Source organism: Ursus americanus, chromosome 11 (assembly GCF_024610735.1).
Source record: "Ursus americanus isolate L20-20 chromosome 11, mUrsAme1.1.p, whole genome shotgun sequence".
NCBI classification, from domain to species: domain Eukaryota; kingdom Metazoa; phylum Chordata; class Mammalia; order Carnivora; family Ursidae; genus Ursus; species Ursus americanus.
Window position 1 is genome coordinate 28,293,237 of NC_142137.1, and position 23,570 is coordinate 28,316,806.

A 23,570-nucleotide genomic window follows, 5' to 3' on the forward strand; every position below is an offset into this window, starting at 1 on the left:
TTCATCACTTATAATTTGTCTATCCTGATCTTCCGTTGCTTTTTGATTCAGTCTTGGAAAGTTGTGTCTTTCTAGGAATTTAGTCATTTCTTCTAGGTTTTCTAATTTATTGGTATGCAGTTGTTTGCAGTAGTCTCCAATGATCGTTAGTATTTCTGTGGTGTCAGTTGTAACTTCTCTTTCATTTCTGATTTTATTTAATTGGATCCTCTTTTGTTATTGATGAGTCTAGCTAGAGGTTTATCAGTTCAAGTTTATCTTTTCAAAGAACCAGTGTTTAGTTTTAGTCATCTTTTGTCTTGTTTTGTTTTTTTTAAGCTCTATTTTATTTATTTCTGCTCTGATCTTTATTGTTTCCTTACTTCTACTAACTTGGGGGCTTTGTTCTTCTTTTTCTAGTTCTTTTAGTTATCAAGTTGTTTACCTAGGAGTCTCCTTGTTTCTTGAGGTAGGTTGTATTGCTATGAACTTCCCTCTTAAGCTGCTTTTGCTGTGTCCCATAGATTTTGGAAAGTTGTGTTTTCATCTTTATTTGTGTCGAGATTTTTGATTTCCTCTTTGACTTCTTCATTCACCCATTGGTTCTTTAGTGGCATGTTGTTGAGTCTCCATGTGTTTGTATGTTTCCAGTTTTCTTCTTAGAATTGATTTCTAGTTTCATACCATTGTGGTCAGAAAAGATTCTTGATATGATTTCAATCGTCTTGCATTTACTGAGACTTGTTTTGTGGACTAATATGTGATCTATACTGGAGAATGTTCCATGTGCACCTGAAAAAGAATGCGTACTCTGCAGTTTTCTGATGAAATGTTTTCCATATATCTATTAAGTCATCTGGTCTAATGTGTCATTTAAGGCCAACATTTCCTTATTGATTTTCTGCCTGGATGATCTATCCATTGATGTAAGTGGGGTATTAAAATCCCCTACTATAATTGTATTACTGTCAATTTCTCTCTTTATGTCTGCTAATATTTGCTTCATATATTTAGGTACTCCTATGTTGGGTGTATAAATATTTACAAATGTTATATGTTCTTCCTAGATCGACGTGTTTATCATTATTTAATGTCCTTCTTTGTCTTTTGTGTTACAGTCTTTGTTTTAAAGTCTATTTTGTCCAATATGAGTATTGCTACCCTGGCCTTCTTTTCATTTGCTCTTGCATGGAATATCTTTTTCCATCCCTTCACTTTCAGTTTATGTGTGTCTTCATATCTGAAGTGAGTCTCTTAAAGGCAGTGTACAGGTGGGTCTTGTTGTTGTTAATCCATTCAGCCACTCTGTGTCTTTTGAACGGAGCATTTACTCCATTTACATTTAAAGTAATTATTGATAGATAGGTGCTGATTGCCATTTTGTTAATTGTTTTCTGGGTTGTTTTGTAGTTCTCTGTTCTCTACTTCAGTTTTTAATCGAGACCACACTTATCCCATCTGAAAGACACAAGGTGCCACCCTATTTTAAATAGTCCCTGGAGAACGGCAACACTAGCCTCTCCTTAACGAAGCCACTTCATTGTCTGACAATCTTCCTGGTTTTGATTCATATTTTCCTTGCAGCCTGAAGGTGATAATGTCCTGTCTGAAGGAGCTAATGTACATGCAGGGAGTAGCCCAGCTCGGTTCAATGAAGTAAAATATTCAGAGCTGTTCTCTTTATGTTTTATATAGCAACACATTTTTGTATGTGATTAAGAAACAAAACAACAAAGGGAAGAATGTACTAAGCTTATCAAAGTACAATAGTTGCCGCTTCACCAGAAAAACTAGTTTTCATTCTATTTCTGGTGCTGTTAGGCTGACCTTGGGGAACCAAAGATGTTTTGCACTGAAATGAAGATTAACACTTAACAGCTCTAGTCAGCCCATGGCAAAACTGTCAAATAGGCGAAGTTTGTCATTAGGATTTTTCCATCAGCCCTTGCTGGGTCTCTCTTCTGTCCCCTCTCTTAGCTCCAAGGCACCTACTGCTCTCTAGGTGCCAGGAAAACAGAACAAACTATTTTACACTAAAGTGTCATTGACTTTTTGTGAATTTTACCCTAAGGACATTCGCATTTCACATCATTCTGGATCCAATGAAGAGAGAGAATCGACACAGTCATTTGAACAGGGTTAGTATAATACAAAGAATTATTAACTGTAACAGGGGATTAAAGTCACAAAGAGTAAGAAGTAGAGAGAACTCTAGAAAATATAAGAATGGCAGACAAGGAGCAACGACTACCCTGAGGACTGAGATAGAGTGCTCCAGCAAGGCCAGCCGAGGCAGGCTTCCAGCCTTATTGAAGAGGTCACAGCTGTGGCTCCCAGGATGGCAGAGAAGACTCTGGGAGGCTGTACTGGTAGAACTTGCTGGAAATCTGCTTTCTAAAGTGTTAGGAGAAGATGATCATAGGGAGATATCTCACTGGAGGTACTCTCCTGCAAAACCACCCAAGGCAGGGGAAGCCAGTGCAAGCTGCTGGCTACTGGGGGCTGGGGGCCACTGGGCGTTAGAGGAGCTGGAGAAGCTGTCCTTGCTACGGGGCCTGGTAAGCTGCCGGCGTCTGCCAAACAAGCACAAGGGAGCTTGGACGGAAAACTCCTTCCTCCTGCGGTGTGTTTCCACGCATCCTTATTGACAAAGCTTAACCTTGTACCCGCTGCAAAGGAAAACTATTTAAAGGGTGCATGTCTGATTTTGAATAGCAGGCAATGACGGATGAATTTTGAGTTAAGAAGCAATAAATTGATCACTGGCACACATTTTAGAAGAGAAAGAAAAGATCAGGGTAATGTTGAACCCCGTGGGATTCTCTAGCGTTACGTTTCCAGAAGGGGCAGGCTAGAGAAGGTATGTTGGAGTAGGAGAGCCTTCTGACAGTCCAGAAATTACATCAGGTAGTTGACAGAACTATATATCCACATGAGATGGGATTATTAAGTGTTGCTTCTAGGTGGACAGGGAGGCTGTCAGACCTTGAGCTCTTGGTTAGTCTCCATTCCTAGTTGTAGATGAAACTGGCTGCATGCCCACTAATTTCACTTCTTGCAAGTACACAAGGAGACAACATTCCTCAGACTCCTGGCTTCTAGGTGAAGCTTCTGACAAGTTCTGCTAAAGAGAATGTGAGAAGCAGTAATAAATGCTACTTCCAGATGGGGCCCCTAAAATGTCCCATTAGAATATCTGTTCTTTATCCCTTCACTGATGACCAGATGAAGGCAGAAGATTGAGCCTTAGGCGCCAGAGAAGCTTCATAGGTTTTGGCGGTATCACGAGATAGAGAGAGCCTGACTAGGAGAGGTACGCAGGAGAGCTGTTCAACTCACATTAAACTAGAGTCTGACTATATTGTAAGTCTCTGAGACTTTGGGGATTTTTGTTATTGCAAGTAGTATTAATTTCCCTGACTGATACACCAGGTAAATTAAGACCCCCACCCCCAGGACAGCTGGTCTGAAACTGGAGTAGCAGAGAGACAGTGCCCATTATTCCCCCCCTCCTTTTTTTGAGCTTGTCAAAATGAAGAAGCTAGATTGTGTATAGTTAGTTGTTGATACAAATAGGTTTGACGTGCAGAACCACACTTGGCCTCCGTGCACAGAGCACTTGTGCTGGAGCAAGAAGGGAGTGCTTTCTGCCAAAGCTCCGCCCCAGCTGCATCAGGGAGCCCCACTCCCAGCCCCACTCCAGGTGCCCCAAGAAGAGTCCCAAGATCTGGGCTCTATTCTCCCCATTATTCACCGAAGAGCAGAGGCAGATTCGGTGTTCTCTATAAATATTAGAAAATGTATTGTCTTCCATATTTAAATATACATATATAATTCCATAGATAATATGTGAATATACATTTTCCCCTTTCAATACGTTCAGACTCTCTTTGGGTGCATATCGGTAAGAAAGGAAAGATACAACGCATGGGTTTTCTGCCATCCACAAAAACAAGGCCTCCTCTGTTTTACAGTTGTCAGGCTTTCAAGCCAAACAGGAGACCCCTCTGCCGTCTCAGCCTGGGAGAAGCTTCAGTCCAGACCTCTGTGACTCAAGGCCCTGCCGAGAACCACTCTGCCTCGTCAGTGGTGTCTTGACGTGACATCAGCGGGGTTAGCACAGATCTCCTGAAGAGATCCAACACCTGGTGAGTAAATCACTTTTAGCAGCAGCAAGGCGCTGAACAAAGTTTATGTAGGATGGACATAAATTTGGTCTGGAAAGAGCAGTTTCCTGTGGTGACAGGCAGCCAGGCTGGGGTGCTCTAACACCACTCACCCCTTTTATTGGATTGTAAATTGTATCACCTGGAGGCCTTTGGAGCAGAACAGAACACAAACCCAGGTCTGAGGTGGGCCAGCCAGTCAAATGCTGGCACTCAGCTTCCATCCCAATCCAAACTCACGACAGCCTTTTATGCCGTGAGTTGTGTTCGGTGTAGGAGATCTGTGACCCTGAAGACAGCACTCTTGAACCCCTAGAGGAGGTGGCCGTGCAGAGATTAGGATAGTGGAGTCCATCACCAGGCAGTGTGCACTCGGTTCCTCGCTTCCCCCACTTAGTAGCTGTGTGACCTTGGACAAGTCACTTAGTCACCCTGTTTTCCAGTTCTCTCAATGATGAAATCGGGATAATAGCCTTACTACATGCAATTGAAAGAGAACACGGCAACTCAGGGGCTAATTGAGTAGTAGGAATCAGTCTAAGCATGTAGAGGGGAAGAAAAGGAGATGCGAGCCCCTCCCCACCTCCATGCTGGGGGCCAACATCGTTCTTCATGAACACAGAAACTTTCTGGCAGACACAGAGGGCCAGACACATAAAAACCAATGCAGAATTAATACTTCCCTGGTTGTTCTCTCCCTCTCTTTTTTTCCAGGCAGGTGGTGGAAAGACCCTGGCAGGGAGTCAAGGGACCTGCTTTTCCGTCTCAGCCCTGTCACAGGAGGCATGGACCATATACCCAATCTTCCTGGCTTTCATTTATCAATAGATGGATGCTTACAGCAGCTGACTGGGGCGTTGAAGTTAATCTGGTCCATATTCATAATATTGACAATAGCGATAATAACTGCTACTCTCTCGATATTGAAAGCTTCCTGTGTCATTGTTCTTTAATTTTTTTTAATTTTAATTTTAAGTAATCTGTATACCCAACGTGGGGCTTGAAGTCACAACCCTGAGATCAAAAGTCACATGCTCTACTGACCGAGCCAGCCAGGTGCCCCGTTTCACTGTTCTTAGTGCTTTATGTGAATTGGCTCAGAATTACCTTCTGATAGGAGGTAGTTACTATTTTTACACCTATTTTACAGATGGGAAAACTACGGAAGAGTGGTTAAATGACATATTTTATGTACATTACCTCATCAGATTAATGCATCTGGAGTAGGTGTTATCTTTATTATAGAGGACAAACTGAGGCTCAGAGAAGGTAAACATTCCACCTGTTCCCCAAAGAGAGAGTAGACTTAAAATTAAGTCCTTATAACATCTCTTCTAATATGAGCAGTCTTTCTCAATTATTTTTTTTTATTGAGGAACAATTTACATTCAGTAATGTGCACTAGTATGAAGTGAGCAGCTCAGTGGATTTTGACTTATGTATAGACTAATGTAACCACCCACCTGATCAAGATTCAGAACATTTCCTTCACTCCAGAAGGTTCCTCTGTGCCTTCTCCCAGTTAATGTCCCTCAACCCCTAGAAAATCACAAGGCCAACTCCTCTTACCATTGATTAGTTCTGTTTGTTTTTGAACCTCATATAAATGGAATCGTATGGAATGTACTCTTCGTGTATGGTTTCTTTCACTCAGTATTATAATTTTGAGATCTTATCCATATTGTGGCTTATATCAGTGGATTCCTTTTTATTTCTGTGTAGTATGCTCCACCGTACGAATTCACCCACAATTCACCGATCCCTGCTTGTGTTGATGAACACGTGGATTGTTTCCAGTCTGCGGCTATGGTGAGTGAAGCTGCTGTGAATATTCACGTACAAGTCTTTTTGTACACGTATGTACAGATTTCTCTTGGATATATAGCTAAGGGTGAGATTGCTTGCATGGTAGGCACATGCTTAACCTTACTGCCAGTTTTCCAAAGTGGTGGAACGAATTTATATTCTTACCAGCAATGAATGACCTTTTAGTTGTTCCTCGCCCAACTTTGGGATTGTCAGTCCTGTTGTCGGCTGTTCAGTGCTATCCCACTGTGACTTTAATCTGCATTTCCTTGATGAGTAATGTTGTTGAATACCTTTTCCTATGCTTATTGGCCATCTAGATATCCTCATTTATGAGGGGCCTGTTTAAGTCTTGTGCCCATTTTTAAAATGAATTGTCTTTTTCTTGTAGATTTATAATTCTTAATATATTCTGGGTATGAGTACTTTGTAAAAAATACATGTTGGGGGCGCCTGGGTGGCTCAGTTGGTTAAACGTCCAACTCTTGGTCTGGGCTCAGGTCATGATCTCAGGGTCATGAGATTGAGCCCAGAGTCGAGTTGAGTCCCTGCTCAGTCTCCCTCCACACCTCCCTTGCTTGTGCCTTGCTCACACGTGCCAGTTCTTTCTCTCTCTAAAATAAAATAAGTAAATCTTTAAAAAAAAAATTGATGTTGTAAATATCTATTCCAAGACTGAGAACTCACGTATTCACTTACTTAATGTTGTTTCTGACGAATATAAGTTCTTATGTTTAATATGACCCACATTTATCATGTTTTACTTTAAATAGTTGAAATCTTTCATTTATTTATTATTATTATTATTTTTTTAAAGATTTTATTTATTTATTCGACAGAGATAGAGACAGCCAGCGAGAGAGGGAACACAAGCAGGGGGAGTGGGAGAGGAAGAAGCAGGCTCATAGCGGAGGAGCCTGACGTGGGGCTTGATCCTGTAACGCCGGGATCATGCCCTGAGTCGAAGGCAGATGCTTAACCGCTGTGCCACCCAGGCGCCCCTATTTATTATTATTTTTTTAAAGTTGAAATCTTTTAGAGAAATCTCTGCCTAGTCCAAGATCATGAAGATATTCTACTATGTTTTCTTCTAAAGGACTATTATTTTACCTTTCATATTTAGGAATATGATCCACCCTCAAATTAATTTTTATATATGATGTAAAAATTACACCATTTGAGGTGTGAAAGTTCATTGTTCCCCACATGGATATGCAAATGATTTGGTACCATTATATTGAAAAGACCATCTTTTTTTTATTAGATTACAATTGTGCCTTTGTTGCAAATTAAATGACTATATATATGTATGAGTCTATTTCTGGAGTCTCTATTCTGTTCCATTGGTCTATTTGTTTATCCTTCCCAATACCAATACCAATACTCTGTCTTGTAGTTTTATAGTAAGTCTTCACATCTGGTGGTATAAGTGCTGCAACTTTGTTGTTCTTATCAGAATGGTTTTAGCTGTTCTAAGTCCTTTGCATTTCTTATAAATTTCAGAATTTTGTTAATTTCCATAAAATTGTTCTGTTGGGATTTTGACTGGGATAGCCTTGACTTGATAGATCAATGTAGAGAAAACTGACATCTCAATAGTATTAAATGTTTTAATCCATGAAGATGAAATATCTCTTCTCAATTATCTAGTTTGAGTAAGAATAATTTGAGTAAAACTTAGTATTTTCAAATGGTTAAGGATAAAGTTACCATATGGTCTAGTACCTCCACTCCTAGATATATACCCAAGAGAAGTGAAAACCTATGTGTAGGGGCACCTGGATGGCTCATTCAGTTAAGTGTCTGACTGGCTCGGGTTGTGATCTAGGGGTCCCGGGTCGAGCCCTGAGCCCCTCCTGGAGACCCGGGTAGAGCCCCAGGTCCCCTTCGCACTCAGCAGAGTCTGCTTCTCCCTCTCCTTTTTTTTTTTTTTTTCGAGTTTAATGATTTTTTATTATATTATGTTAGTCACCAAACAGTACATCCCCGGTTTCCGATGTAAGGCTCGATGATTCATTAGTTGTGTACAACACCCAGTGCACCATGCAATACGTGCCCTCCTTACTACCCATCACCGGCCTATCCCATTCCCCCACCCCCCTCCCCTCTGAGGCCCTCAGTTTGTTTCTCATAGTCCATAGTCTCTCATGTTTCATTCCCCCTTCTGATTACCCCCCTTTCTTTATCCCTTTCTTCCCCTACCGATCATCCTAGTTCTTATGTTCCATAGATGAGAGAAATCATATGATAGTTGTCTTTCTCTGCTTGACTTATTTCACTTAGCATTATCTCCTCCAGTGCTGTCCATGTTGTAGCAAATGTTGAGAACTCGTTCTTTCTGATAGCTGAGTAATATTCCATTGTATATATGGACCACAACTTCTTAATCCAGTCATCTGTTGAAGGGCATCTTGGCTCCTTCCACGATTTAGCTATTGTGGACATTGCTGCTATGAACATTGGGGTGCATATGGCCCTTCTCTTTTACTATGTCTGTATCTTTGGGGTAAACACCCAGTAGTGCAATGGCTGGATCATAGGGTAGCTCAATTTTTAACTTTTTAAGGGACCTCCACACTGTTTTCCAGAGTGGCTGTACCAACTTGCATTCCCACCAACAATGTAGGAGGGATCCCCTTTCTCCACATCCTCTCCAACAATTGTTGTTTCTTGCCTTGTCTATTTTTGCCATTCTAACTGGCGTACGGTGGTATCTCAGTGTGGTTTTGATTTGAATTTCCTTGATGGCTAATGATTTTGAACATTTTTTCATGTGTCTGTTAGCTATTTGTATGTCTTCATTGGAAAAGTGTCTGTTCATATCTTCTGCCCATTTTTTGATTTGTTTATTTGTTTCTCGTGTATTGAGTTTGAGAAGTTCTTTCTAGATCTTGGATACCAGTCCTTTATCTGTAGTGTCATTTGCAAATATATTCTCCCATTCCATGGGCTGCCTCTTAGTTTTTCTGACTGTTTCCTTGGCTGTGCAGAAACTTTTAATCTTGATGAAGTCCCATAAATTCATTTTATCTTTTGTTTCTCTTGCCTTTGGGGATGTATCATGAAAAAGGTTGCTTTGGCCGATGTCGTAGAGGTTGCTGCCTATGTTCTCCTCTAGAATTTTGATGGATTCCTGTCTCACATCGAGGTCTTTCATCCATTTGGAGTTTATTTTTGTGTATGGTGTGAGACAGTGGTCAAGTTTCATTCTTTTGCATGTAGCTGTCCAATTTTCCCAGCACCATTTATTGAAGAGACTGTCTTTTTCCCACCAGATGTTTTTTCCTGCTTTATCAAATATTAGTTGCCCAAAGAGCCGAGGGTCCATTTCTGGGTTCTCTGTTCTGTTCCATTGGTCTATGTGTCTGTTTTTGTGCCAGTACCATGCTGTCTTTGTGATCACAGCTTTGTAGTACAGCTTGAAATCCGGCATTGTGATGCCCCCAGCTTTGTTTTTCCTTTTCAACAGTTCCTTGGTGATTCGGGGCCTTTTCTGTTTCCATACAAATTTAAGGACTATTTGTTCCAGTTCTTTGAAAAATGTCCTCGTTATTTTGATCAGGATAGCACTGAAAGTGTAGATTGCTCTGGGTAGCATGGACATTTTAACTATGTTAATTCTTCCGATCCATGAGCATGGAATATCTTTCCATCTTTTTATGTCTTCCTCAATGTCTTTCAAGAGTGATTTATAGTTTCTAGAATATAGGTCCTTTACGTCTCTGGTTAAGTTAATTCCAAGGTAACGTATGGTTTTTGGTGCTATTGTAAATGTCTCCCTCTCCTTTTACCCCTTCCACCGCTTGTGCTCTCTCTGTCTCCCTCTCTCTCAAACAAACAAATAAATAATAAATAAATAAAATCTTAAAGAAAACATGTGTGTACACAGAAACTTGTACATAAATGTTCATAGCGGTATTACTCACAATAGACAAAAAAGTAGAAACAACTCACATGTCTATCAACTGATGAATGGATAAATAAAATGTGGTATATTCATACAATGGGATATTATTTGGCAAAAAATAAAGTACCAATAGAGGTGACTGGCTGGCTCAGTCAGAATATGCGACTCTTGATCTCAGGGTTGTGGGATTGAGCCCCATGTTGGGTGTAGAGATTACTTAAATAAATAAGCTTAAAAAAAAAGTACCAATAAATGCTACAACATGGATGAACCCAGAAAACATTATGCCAAGTGAAAGAAGCCAGTCACAAATGACCACATATTGTATGATTACAGTTAAATACAATGTCCAGAATAGGTTAATCTATAGAAATAGAAAGTAAATTAGTGGTTGCCTAGGACTAGGGGAATGGGAAGGGATGGTGGGAGTGCCGGCTAAGGGGTGTGGTTTCTTTTGGGGTAATGAAAATGTTCTAAAATTGATTGTGGTCATGGTTACAAAACTGTGTGAATACACAAAAAGCCATTAAATTGGGCACTTTAAATGAGTGAATTGTATGGTATATGAATTATGTCTCAGTAAAGCTGTTTAAAATTTTTTTAAAAGTTATTTTAATCTATTGTTATGGGTTTAGACACGTTCTAATACAATATTATGTTTGACCCATGGCAGTCACATTCTGAGGTACGGGGGGTTGGGGCTTCAATATATGAATTTATGAGATTAAAAAGAAAAATTTTATGTATTTAAAAACGTAGATTTCTGGGTCTTGCCATCTTGCCCCCGGATTGGATTGGTAGACTGCGGCAATCTGCATTTAACTAAAATCTCAGACCCTGTTCGTTCCCTTAGCTGCCTGAGTGGCAGTGAGCTTGCAAGGGGGTAGCCAGCCAGGGTAAGAGCTTGAGTAGCCAGGGCCAAAGACAGACTACAGGATTTCCCCCGTGAGTGGGAGGTAGAGGCAACTTTGCCTGAGGGTGTTTCAGTTTTAAGAAAGCCAAATGGGGTGTGAAAGCCCTAGCGTCATTCAGCTTCTGAAGAAAGTTCCTGTTAAAGGCGTTAAAGGCCGCAGTCCCCTCTCCTTGGTGGTGCTTCTCCATCCCGCTGGGGTTCCATCCTGGGGGGCGGGGGCGCATATCTGCATCTCTGAAGGGTAGGGGGAGGCTCTTGAGATAGTTACATTTATCAAAAGTGGGCCTAAGGAGTGAGGTAGGGCATCCCTTAAATAGGCCGGCCCAGGCCTCTCCACATGGAGACATTCTCGGTGTGCGAAGGACGAGGTACGGGACAGGACTAAAGCTACAGGAGATTCCAATGTGGTGTTTTTTTTTTTTTTTTACCAGTTTCATCTATAAATCCAGGGCCATTCCCTGAAGACCAGGTCTCTGTGCCTCTAAGTTTGTGATGTTCTGGGGCTCTATACCGGAGGCCAGGTTCATCACATCCAATAGCGTAGCCCTGCCTTGAAGTGCTGGTCTAGAAGGCCAGACCGAGGCCCTGCCCAGCAGCCCCAGATCAAGTGGGGGAAGAGCTGTGAGCTGGCAGCTCACCCTGCTGTGCTGGGAGTCTGGCTCCCCTGCTCCCCAGATCTCTATCTGACTTCACCACTGCTCTCAGGGGACTGACCACAGGTCACAAGGCCTTGTCGCAGCAAGGACTTGCTTTCTGAGGGATCGAGTCAGGCCAAGCCCAGCTGGCCTGACCCTGTGGACTTCTCTAAAACCGATGGCCCCATGGCTGGCACTGTCCCGCTGCCCTGCCTGGAAGTGAGTGCTTACAGCTGCCTCCTGGGGTGCCCCGGTCACCAGCCTTTGGTGTCCCTCCTTGCTAGCAGGGGCAGACCATGACGCAGTTGCCAGGGCTGCCCAGACCAGAGCTGAGGCAAGTGGGACTTAAAAGGAGAAGTGTGTCATGAATCATCTGCTGCTGTGACTGGCCAGCAGCGGGTGAGTGGGGGCGTGGGGGCTTTGGGGGGGAGGGTGTGGGGGGTGCAGGTGAGAGGAGAAAGGGGCACTTTCCCGGGTCCCCTGCTGAGAAAACTAGATTCAGCGAGTCTGGGGAGGGGCCCAGAAACCTGCATTTTAATGGATTCTCTTAGGGCCTGCACAGGCAGATTTGGGAAGTGTGGTTTTAGATAACCCTGGTGGGGCTTTGTGCAGAAAGCTTGAGGTAAGCGTCCGAGGTCAGCATCTGAAAGTGGACTTCGCTTCAGGTGTTGGGAGCCTCCCTCCAGCTGGCTGAGCAGCAAGGGCTTGGCTCATCCCATAAGCTAGAACCCAAACCCACTTCCCTTCATACAGGGGGGCCTGGGGCAGGCAGGTCAGGCGGGGAGAAGCCTTGGGATGAGAGGATAGCAGGAGAGCAAGGCCGGGCCATGCCAGGCTGAGGGCCCAGAAGGAGCTGGCGGGCCCACAGCTGCAGGAAAGGTGGCCATCGGGAAAATCTCACACGTTTGCAAAAGGCAGCTACCGCGTCAAGCACCGTCTGCAGAAGCAGCTGCTTTCTATTCTCAACATGGGTCCGCGGGGCCTCGAACCTGAGTGGACGTGTGTGCCCCCCGCCCCCCGGGGCAGTGCAGACATACCCTCTGCTGCTCACAGGAAGCTGCGTGTGCCTGTGACTCCAGCCAAGGGCAGGGCCCACAGGTTCCCCGCCTACACGGAACGCTTCCTCTAAGGCAGGCTCCCAGGCTACCAGCCAGTTTCAGCTCTGGGCATGGGCACCCAAATTTTAGACAAGAGCAATCCTAACACTCACAGTCAAGAGGCGACCGACTTTCTGCCAGGCTCAAAGTTTCAGAAAGTTTTATATTACAGCACCGAATCCAGTGTTATGGTTCCAATCAATTCAGGAAATAAAATGTCTACAATTTATTTGGGTCTCTAAGACTCAGAACTCCCGGCCAAGAATGTGCCCTTTGATCTTCATCCCCTTCATCTGAAGCATTCCCTAAATGCATTTCCATTTTAAGGAACAATGTCTTATATTGGCATAGTACTCTTGATTGAAGAAACTCAGATTGTGTTTTAGGATTCCAGCCCTTGGATTAAATTCAGTGCAACATCCGAGTGCCTGATATGTGCCAAGTTCCTACCCTCAGTGAGCAGAGGCAAGGGGGAAAAGGCGGGGGAAGTGTGCTGTGGGTGCCACGGAGACATGGGAAGTCAAGTGCAGCGAGTTCTTAGGACAGAGCCATCATGTGTGACTGGGGCATCAGAGAAGGCTGCCTGGGGTGGGGGGGGTTGGTTGAGTTTGGCCTCAAAGGATGGAGAGGCTGCTAAGACGCGGAGAGAAGGCAAAAGAACATTACAGGCCAGGGGAAAAGACTAGAGCAGGGAGGGCATGCTTGGGGAATGGTAGGCAGGTCAGTGTAGCCAGGAACTAGGGTGGGGGTGATGGAGAGGGAAAGGGAGAGACTACGCTGGCAAAAGGGCGGAACTGGACTGCAGGGGCCCAACCCGAATGCCCTTGAGTTGGCTCAAGTGACAAGACGGGGTGCTGCACAGGTTTGAGGAATCTCACGGAGACGGCGTTCAGTAAGTGCAGCTGGACCTCCAGATCCAGGAGTGCGGAAAGCAGCTTCTCCCAGTCACTCTGTCTCTGGTGGCCCAGGAGCTCCAGCCACCACCTCACCCTGCAGACTGTGGCCTCTGCTCCCTGACGGGCCTAACCCGACCTGTAGGCCAAGTGTCTGTCACCACAGCCCCTTGATTCTTGGTTCCTTCTCCAAGCCAACCATTCCATTAGCTAGTGGCCACTCAATGGATTGGTTCCTCCTGGTCAGGCATCTGCCTCTGGTATCAGCAAGCTATTCTGGTGCGAGAAGCAGATGCAGCCATCAACAAGAAACAAAGCAGCCAATGCCATGGACGGGTAATGGTGGACCTAAGTATAAGCCAAGTCCACCTCTCCACTGCATCCCGAACATTCAGATTGAGCAGCTTTCTATCTCTGAGGTTTCCTACAAATTTACCCAGTGTGGTTTGGGCTTTATCTACCCATCAGTACCACTGCCTGGGGCTCTTCGTATCTTCCAGAAACTGCCCCTCAGCCATCTGTGATCATGACTGAAAGACTTAGATTTTGAAATTGCAACCTGTCATAAAAAGACAAGACTGACCTATTGGGCCTCTGATTTTTAGACAGGCTTCCAGGATAGCTCAGGTTATTTCCAACTCTGGGGTCGTCACATACAGCTGAGCCAGGTGTGTACTACACAGTTTTTGTGGGGGGGGGGGCACCATTCCCATGATCTCTTGGCATATTTACTACGATAGTTTCCTGGCAGATGGCAGCAGTGTCTGGAGGTAGGGTAGCTTTTTCTAATTTGCAAAAGGTAACTTATGGCTAGTGGCAGGAGGCATAAGAATCAAACTAGTGTCCAATAAATCTTGGGCCACCAGCAGGGGTTGGTGGGAGAGAAGGAAGGACTGGGGAGGAGTACTGGGGAAGGTCCCTTTGGCTAACCAAATTGGGCACCAAAGGGCTAAGAAATGTTGGTATTTGTGGGGTTCAAGGTTCAGCCCTGTGGGGCCATCAGGGTTATTGAGGAGGCAAGAGAGGCTAACAAGGTGAAGCTGAAGCATCCAGATTTGCCCTGGCAGGTGGGAATCTAAGGGCTGCGTCTAGATGAAGCGAATGTGGAGTGTCTAAATAAAAATTCTATGGTTCTAGTGGGGAGGGGAGCAGGGTGGGAGGATGGGAGCGGCAGGGGAGGAGGGAAAAGGCACAGGGGCTGCTGTGGGAGTGCACGGCTGAGTTCAGGGCATCCGCCCCAGCTCTGAGTGCTCTGTTTCTGCAAACCTCCCTCAGTCGTGCCCAGATAGCAGCATTCATAGCCCCAGCAGTGCTCCTGAGCGGCTAGGGGGTTACACAAGGACTTTTAATTTCAAATACTGTAGACTGCAAAATCTTTCGAGCTGGAACACTGCTCTCCATTTTTGCATTTGACTCCGAAGCAGACTCCCAGCCAAGCACAGCTTTTGGTTTGATCTGTTTATCTTCCAAGGTCTCCTCTGGCTGCGTGCACACTGCTTTTGTTCTTGGCTTGCTGTTTTAAGTATAGCTTTGCTACATTTCCATTTTCTCTACTATTAAAAACCAAGTGCTTACTTGAATTAGAGCAGAAAAACACTGAATAGAGAGAAACACTGCTTCCCCTCTGAAACATGGTGAGGCCGTGGGTTAGTGACAGCTATGACGATGATTAATGCCCCGCGCTCTCACGTCCAGACCTTCAGGAACATATAAACAAACATTTTCTGGAATTTGCAGGTGAAAGGAGGGAGGTGAAGTGGCTCAGGCAGGATTGCGCTGATTACAGTCTGATTCCTCTCCCCTTCCCAATTACCTCACAAATTACGCTCTGGTGAACAGTGCGGGAGCTGTTCATATTTTAAATCAAACTAAAGTCCACTGAAGTAGGAAAATTATGCATTTTCCATAAATGATGTGGGCAAATTATTATTCAATTTTTAACAGGGTTTTTCCATCACTTTACTGTGCGCAATGTAATATGGTTAATTGACCAGAAAGCATTGTTATTCATTCCCTAATTCTCAAGGCAACTGCTGCCATTTCCTCACCATTTCCTTGCTGTTCTCTGGGAACTGGCAGACCTTCCTGGCTCCGGGCTCTGTTGGGATGGTTTGGGTTCCAGAACCATCTCCAGAGGCTCTGCTTCCTGGTTTCTCCCGAGCTCGCCCCTCGGGAGGAGTCTGAAAGTGAAAGGATTCACATACCTGGGTTTAGTTTGTGAGTAACTTTAAATGAATCCTTTTGTAAAGACACACCAAAAAAAAAAAAAAAAGAAAAAGAAAAAGAAAAAGAAGATGAAACCTCTTGCGATTTGGTAATATTTCCCCACAGTATTACATGTACGGTTTTCATTAAAAACACTATCTAATAACCATTTCATTCTCTCCTGCTTCTAATTAGCTACTCATTGATTACTACAGCGCAAGCACTTGATAATTAACCAAAGGGAAAAAATTCCAAAACAAAACAACCAAAGAACATCCCTCAACTGCCCCTACGTATCTTCTCTCATGAGTTTACATGTTGCATGGGGATTCAAGCAAAGCAGGCTAGCAAGTGGAAGGACAGGAAAGAATGCCAATGAGATCAGAAATGGGAGAAAAGCCCCCCACCCTGCTCATTGCTATCAAGAGAATGGGGAGGAGCTATTATAAGCCTCTTCCCCTGCCACTTTTTTATTCTCATATTCTGTAAATATATTTCAAACTGCTGTACCATTCCTGTGGGACACTGGAGCCAACAACCTGCCTAAAACCTTTCTCTCTGTCCTTTTATGGACACCCTCTTAGTTAGCAGCTCAGTAATCAGACTAACTGATACATCAGGATGGTTTTGTGTGTGTGTGTGTGTGTGTTTCAGAGAGAGAGAGAGAGAGAATGAGATTGACTTAGTTTTTTTTTTTTTTTTTGGTTTGTTTTTTCTTCATTTAGATGCATTTGCTGAGTACCTTACATATTTAAAACATGTGCCATCCCCTAACGGGGGTTGGGAATCAGAAGGAAACACATCTAAAGGCAAAAAACACTGGGCCTACAATTAAACAGTACATAACCTATTTCCACTTGTCCTTTAAGAGCAAGTTCAGGCATCACCTCCTCCATGAAGCCTTCCCTACACTCCCCATTCTGGGCTGGACAGCACTCCTTTGCTACCACCTAGCAGACAGCTTATTATTATTATTATTATTATTATTTTTAAAGATTTTATTTATTTATTCGACAGAGATAGAGACAGTCAGCGAGAGAGGGAACACAAGCAGGGGGAGTGGGAGAGGAAGAAGCAGGCTCATAGCGGAGGAGCCTGATGTGGGGCTCGATCCCGTAACGCCAGGATCACGCCCTGAGCCGAAGGCAGACGCTTAACCGCTGTGCCACCCAGGCGCCCCTTATTATTTTTTTTTTACTCTTTTTTTTTTTTTAAAGTAAACTATACCCCCAACGTGGGACTCGAACTCACAACCCTGAGACCAAGCATCACACGCTCTAGGGGTGCCTGGCTGGCTCAGTTGGTAGAGTGTGCAACTCTGGACCTCAGGGTTATGAGACCCACATTATTACTTAGAAATAATAAAATCTTTAAAAAAAATCTTTAAAAAAAATCTTTAAAAAAAAAAGGTCACATGCTCTACTGACTGAGCCACAGAGGTGCCCTGCAGAGAGCTCATTGCAACAGCCTTTTATGGGTCTCCGTCCTCACTGGACTGGGAATATTGTGTCTCTGACTTCCTAGTGCTAGCACAGGGGCTAGCCCATAATAAGCACTCAACAAATGTATGGAGATGGAATGAATGTTAAGTCCTTATATATATCCATAGTCATATCTACCATTATCCCACTACCTTGAACAGCCTTGGCAAAGGACGACTCTCATTCCAGCTCTGGTTTCTTCATCCTTGTCCAATGTCTCCATCCTGTTTACTCCCATTTGCTGCCATCTTGGACCAGCAGATTGACCTGACCAGACTTTCACTTCTGGGTGGCTCTGGTTGGTTTTCTTCTTCCAATTATCAAACCCTCCTGTTTTCTGTCCCATTCTCAGAGGGCTGTTCTTTGCTAGGTGAAAAAAGGGAATCAGATAAGAGAATTGATATGAATGGGGGTTAATGTCACCTCTCCCAAATACATTATTTTTATGTTAATAGTAATATTTTATGGACAACATCTTCATGCTGTGATTCTCAAGCAGGGTATGGGTACTCCCTGGGTCATGCTGAAGTGTGCCAGGAATCCTATAAGCTGTAGCCTGCTTAACAATGCACAACCTAAAGGTCTGGGAAAATAATTTTATGTGGAGGTAAAAAATGGATATCTTAGGGAGAATATACAAATTTCATGAAAGTACAAAGTTAGAATGAGATCTTGAAGGCCCCAGGTCCCAGGATGGACAAGTTTATCCCCATTAGCATTCGGGTGAATTCTGGGCAAAGATTTGGGAAGCACTAATGGGGTTCACTTCAGGCATAGACTGGGCCTTTAAATTACATGCTGAAGACTGGTGAGCACACATTTGCAAGGGGGCAGGGTTAGTGCATCCGGCAGCTCACAGCAAATTCCAGCATGCTCAGCAAGGGCCTAGGTCAGTGTATCATTTGCAGGTCAATCATATGCCCCACTACATGGAGTCCCTCATTTAGCCACCACCCATCCATCCAATGTCTACCAGCAGCTCATCATTGCTCTGGTGCAGGGAGAATGCTGGTGAACCAGTTAGGCAGTTACCATTCCTCAAGGAGCTCACAATCCGGCAGGTAAGATGCATTAAAAGAAGAGTCATATTATTAAACACAGTATTACAAGAGGAGTAAGTATTCCAGAAAGGAGTACAGTATTCTGGCGGAGAAGTCGTTGGTCGCTGATCACATTCTTCTTAGAATCATCCCAGCCAAGCTGGGAAAACTCTTTTTATTTTCAGTCCTTAGAACTTTAAAAATAAAGGTGTGTCTCCCCCTGCCCCCATAGGATTCTGGATATTTTGCATGTTTGCAAAGAATGAGGCATGATTTAGGAATTGATTATGGAAAGTTTCTGGGAAGATAGGTAATATATACATTATGAAAGTCTATTTGAGATTTCAAAGATATTAAAGATACGAATTTTTCATTATTTCCTTCTCTGTATTTGGCATCAATTTTTGAGAATAAAATAAACATATATTAGTGGTACTTGCTTGTTAAATCTGTACCCCACAATATCATTTTTAGAATAAAACATTTTTGAGCTTCCTTCCCCTTCCCCCAGATTGATTATTTTTTTCTTTCCTTCCTTTTTTTCCTCTTTTTCTCCCCCTCTCCCTCCTTTTCTTCCTTCCAGCAAATATTTTGGACACCTAACAGAATCCCCACAGTATAGTATCTAGTGGTAATAAAGCCAACAAAAGCCATCTAAACTTATTAAACTACATTTCAGGAACAAATTGACCAAACACCAATTTATCCAAATATAACTTGTTAGGAAACACCTCCTCTGTCAAGCGAGGCGCCCTTGTCCTGACACAAGGACACTGACACAAGAACGATGACATCCCCCTTGCGGTAGGCTCCCGTGTAGCTCCCCTCTGCACACTGCCGAAAACCTCACCTTCTTTCAAGACTCGTGAAAGAACCATGCCAATTAGCGCAGTATACATTCTTCAGGTCCCAAAGGAAATTTCAGATAAAAATTTTGCAGCTTCAACGCTACTAGAAAAATCCTCTGGTGCCAAGATTTAGCCACAGGAGGATTCCTGTCTTTCTCCGGGCAGGTAAACACCCTCTGGAACTTGTCAGAAAATCTTCAGTAGTGTGGCTGTATTTGAGGGTTTATGAATACCCTTAACTTTTCTGGGGGAGCTGCCTGGTTCCTCATACACCTTTCTTTGCCATGACCGAGTCAGAGCCAAATGCATCATTAGCTTGGGTCTACACCCCGATGCCCTAAGTCATGGGAGGTCCTGCATCCACTGCTGGCTCGCGGGTCCTCCCAGCCCATCAATGCATCATGAACGAAGCACCCCGGAGAGTGTGAGCCGCCGTGAGCCTGGGTGGATGGGAATGGTTTTGTCGCATTTTCAACGTCTGAGCTTTGTCAAATGGTCTTCTCCAGAAGCTCTACTATTTGATTTTAAGAAAGTAAAAAAAAAAATAGTGTATTAAGAAGCCCCCCCCCCCCCCCCCCCGCAGCGCAGCAATGCCAGATGCCCGCTCTCTGCAGCAGAGCAAGTACTTATTCACCACCAGTTTCCTAAAGACAAAAAACATTTCATCATCACTTGCTGCTAAGGTACCATTCGAGACCCATGCATACCTCGTTATACGGTGCTTCTCTGATACTGGGTTTCTTACTAGGGAAGATTTGGCGATTACCTGCGTGGAGCAAGTCTATCGGCGCCATGTTTCCAACAGCGATGGCTTACTTCGCGTGTCTCAGTCATATTGCTAATTCTCGCGATATTTCACCCTTTTTCGTTATTGTATTTGTTAGGATGAACTGTGATTAGTTATTACAGCTCACTGAAAGCTCAGAGGATAATCAGCATATTTTAGTACTATTTTAAAATTAAGTTCATATACTTTGTTTTAGACATGCTCTTGCACACTTAGTAACTACGGTATCGTGTAAACATCACTTTTATATGCACTGGGAAACCAAAGCCTTCATTTGACTTGCTTTATTGAGGTGGTCTGCGTTGGAACCTGCACTGTCTCCGAGGTGTGCCTGTTGTTTTTCTTTCTTCACCAGAGATCTTTCTGGTCAGTGCATTCAGTTTCCTCACTCCACACTTCTACAACCTGGGAGAGAGAGAGGCTTCTTGGGAGGTGTTGGGAACCCCTGGAGGTGGTTTCATTTGCCTGGACTGGTCTACCTCAGGAATCTCTCTGCGCAGCACATTAGCTTTCAAAAGAAAAACCCTGAAAAGATCTCTGATTTCTCTGTATCTGCAGCTACTCTTTCATCCTGCAGCCCCATACTCAATGTTTCAGAGCATTTTGTCAGAGTGCCCTTGAGTTAACCCAAGTCCTTAGTTCTGCTTCATAGGAGAGAATCCACAACAAACTCCACTGATGAATTAAAGGCTACACTTTGGTTTGAAGAAACCAAGTTTTCTCTTAAAGAATCTCTGTTTAAAGCAGGTTATAACTTTTCAGAATTTTTTTTGAATGACCGCGTCAGAACCATAAATAACAATCCTCCCTAGAATATCTGCAAATTATCCAACTTAGTGGATGTGAAGATGAAAAACAAAGTTATCTTTAAAAATATCTAGAACATGTTAACAAATTTCCCAGTAATGTGATAGTAATTGTTGAAGATGTTTGAAATTTTTTTCAATTTAGCAATTGCATCAATACCAAAAACAATACCAGAAAGACTGGGTTTACCAGAAAATCCCTTTGTTTAATCCATTTTTAAAAAAATGTTGGAAAACCTTTCAAAATATAAAGGTTATTTCAGCAAGAAAGTTCTCCTGCTTCTATAACTCCCCGTGATAGCAATGATCTCCTAATTACAGGATCTTAGATCTGTAGGAACTTACAGCAAATCTCATCCAACCCCCTCATCTCTATAGACAGGACCCAAAACAGAGGTGCCAGACGGCTGCTGAAGGTCCCACAGCTGAATGAGTGCACAGCCAGGCACCTAGTCAGATCGTGTGGTCTACCCACTGCTCCTCCTACCACATGGGTTGTTTCCCTGCCTAGTGACACACTTACAGAGGTAGAGGACCACGGGAAATAACATATACTGACTCTAGGGCAATAAAGATTCTTCTTGTAATTGTCTTTCCACGACAGGTGGGATATAGAACATTCCAGTTAGAGACAACGTCTGAGAGAGTGAAATGTGAAAGTATGCTTAATCTTGCTTTAATAATCCTCTGAAATAGCTCGACAATAGTCCAGCCTTTCTAGGGGGAAGAACCCACTCCCAGGGTTCTAAACGTTTCTGTCATTTGGAAGTCACTGCACAATGGTTAAACGGACCAGAGAACTCCTTATCACCTGCTGTGGGGCAGATATGTCACTAGTCGAGTACCTTCCATGATTTAAACAAATGAACAAAAAAATTCAAATGTAAAATGCTCTCTTTTTAATTACTAAATTAAGAAAGTTAAACAATTTAAAAATGTAAACTCACAAATAAATCATAACAAAAAAGGAATTAAGATTTCAGAGTTGCTACCCAGTATTAAAAACTTAATAGAAATAGGCTTTTTGATTTGTTGTTGTTAAACATGTAATTTAAGGTTGGTACAAACAGCAACTAAAAATGTAATACTTTTTTTTCTTTTTTTCTTTTTTTTTGGTGCATCCCCATGAAATGTAAAGTAGTGCATAGTTATTCCACTGGAGACTTCTTGGACATAGAGAAAGTCATTTCATTAGCAGTACAGGACGTTTGAAACACTTATTTTACAATGGGAAATGTCCAACCCCCACCCTCAGAAGTTTTAGTTGCATGAGAAAGTTTAGCAGGTCGCCATGACTCTAATGCTATGGGTTTTAGACCATTTAAATGTGGTTACAAGGTTTATTAAATAAAAAAAGTTTGAAACATTTCAGCATTCATATTTTTATACAAGAAGTATGTGTGGTATCCATCTTCCAGTTCCCCTGGTAGTTATTGGCCATTTGCTTGCTTCAATATGCTTTTAGGCTTCAAGAACAAATCGCAGTTAAGTCAAAGCAAACACTGGAAACAGAACTTGTGAATTCAGCTCTGGGGCTGCTTGAAATGAGTCAAAGGAACAGCCATCTATAGGTACAATCATGAACCAAAAAAGTGCAATCCAAATTAAAAAAAAAAAGAAAAAAAGGAAAAAGATCATGCTTTGCAAAAGCCAAAAAGGAGGCCACTGGTTTGCAGAATGACACCAGTGCTTTTATGCTGATTTGGCAGTAAAATCCTCACTCTGGGTCCCGAGGCTTTATGGCCCAGGTTGGCCATGGTCTCCACATTAGCACCCACATGGTGTATGTACAGGGACATATATATTATATATATTCCTATTATAAAAAAAGAAAAAACCAAACACCTGTCCTGATTGGTTTTTGTTAAAACATGAAAAAAAATTTTATTGTTTTAGACAAAGAGGCCACTTTTGGAAAATAATACTTTTTTTTTTTAGTTGAATCAGGTGAAGACAGTTAAAATCACATAGGATTTGCATTTTAAAAAAAGGAAAGCACTAGGGTCGTTGGCACTGGAGTAACTATTTACACTGAACAGAGGTTTGGCCTTTTACATCACATCGATACAATGCATTTTCCAAAGTCTGAGAAATAACAAGGTTCTGTCTCGTATGCTTCACAGAGGAGGTTCAGATTTGGGGACAAGTGTCATTAATGAGGGCCATGGAAGTTCGTCAGCTTCAGAGTCACATGCAATCTGATCCGGGAGGCTCTCACTGCTTGAGCAGCTGGCTACGGAACTGAAAGCTAATGGGGAGGGGGCGGGGAAGCCTCGCCGAGAAGGCCTCTCTCTGCAGACCCCGGTCTTACAGGTTTTCACCGGGCTGATACTGGGGCTCTGTGGCGGTGAAGTAGTCTTCCAGGAAGCCCTGCAAGTACTCGAAAGTGGGCCGTTCTTCCGGGTCCTTTTTCCAGCAGTGGATCATGAGCTCGTGAAGAGAGATGGGGCAGTCCTGCGGGCAGGGCATCCTGTAGCCGCGCTCCACCTGCTCCAGCACCTCCCGGTTGTTCATGCCTGCAAGACAAGGCAGTGAGTGTGGGCCCTGCCTCTCCCTTTCTTCTCCTCTGAGCCTGCACGTGGTGCAAACGTGTCCAGAGTCCTGCCTTGGCCCAGGGGGAAGCCCGGCCCTTCGGGGGACGCCGCCCCACTTGGAAATAAGCAAGGAGTGTGCCACTGCTGCACGCGGAAAGCTGGGTGATGAATCTCGAAAGCGTCGTAAGTGAAAGGAGCCAGACACAAAAGGCAACGTACTGTATGATTTCATTTATGTGAAGCTCTAGAAAAAGCAAAGCCACAGTGACAGAAAGCAGATGAGTCGTTGCCAGGGGCGAGGGGAGGGGAATGACTGCCATGGGGCTGCGGGAATGCAGAGGTGATGGAAATGTTGTATGTCAGGGGTCAGCGATCTACCGCTGTAAAGGCCAGATAGCAAATATTTGAGGCTTTGTGGGCTGCATATGATCCCTGTCACGTATTATTATTTTTAATAACCCTTTAAAAATATA

The 23,570-nt window shown here is 43.5% G+C and overlaps 1 protein-coding gene and 1 long non-coding RNA gene across 6 annotated transcripts in view; one reads left to right on the forward strand and one right to left on the reverse strand.

The window, feature by feature from the left end:
* The window catches only part of LOC123792962 (uncharacterized), an 80,815-nt gene that overhangs the window by 24,620 nt on the left and 32,625 nt on the right, over positions 1-23,570 (forward strand). The window contains exons 2-3 of the long non-coding RNA XR_006779824.2: positions 3,954-4,127; positions 5,868-5,954. This is a non-coding gene — a long non-coding RNA (uncharacterized LOC123792962). The remainder of the gene's footprint in view (positions 1-3,953; positions 4,128-5,867; positions 5,955-23,570) is intronic.
* FYN (FYN proto-oncogene, Src family tyrosine kinase) overlaps positions 21,890-23,570 on the reverse strand; it is a 205,966-nt gene continuing 204,285 nt past the window's right edge. For all 5 annotated transcript variants that reach the window (XM_045798497.2, XM_087865402.1, XM_087865401.1 and 2 more), the window contains one exon: positions 21,890-23,079. In XM_045798497.2, the coding sequence (XP_045654453.1) occupies positions 22,871-23,079 (209 nt within the window). In that variant the 3' untranslated portion in view covers positions 21,890-22,870. The remainder of the gene's footprint in view (positions 23,080-23,570) is intronic.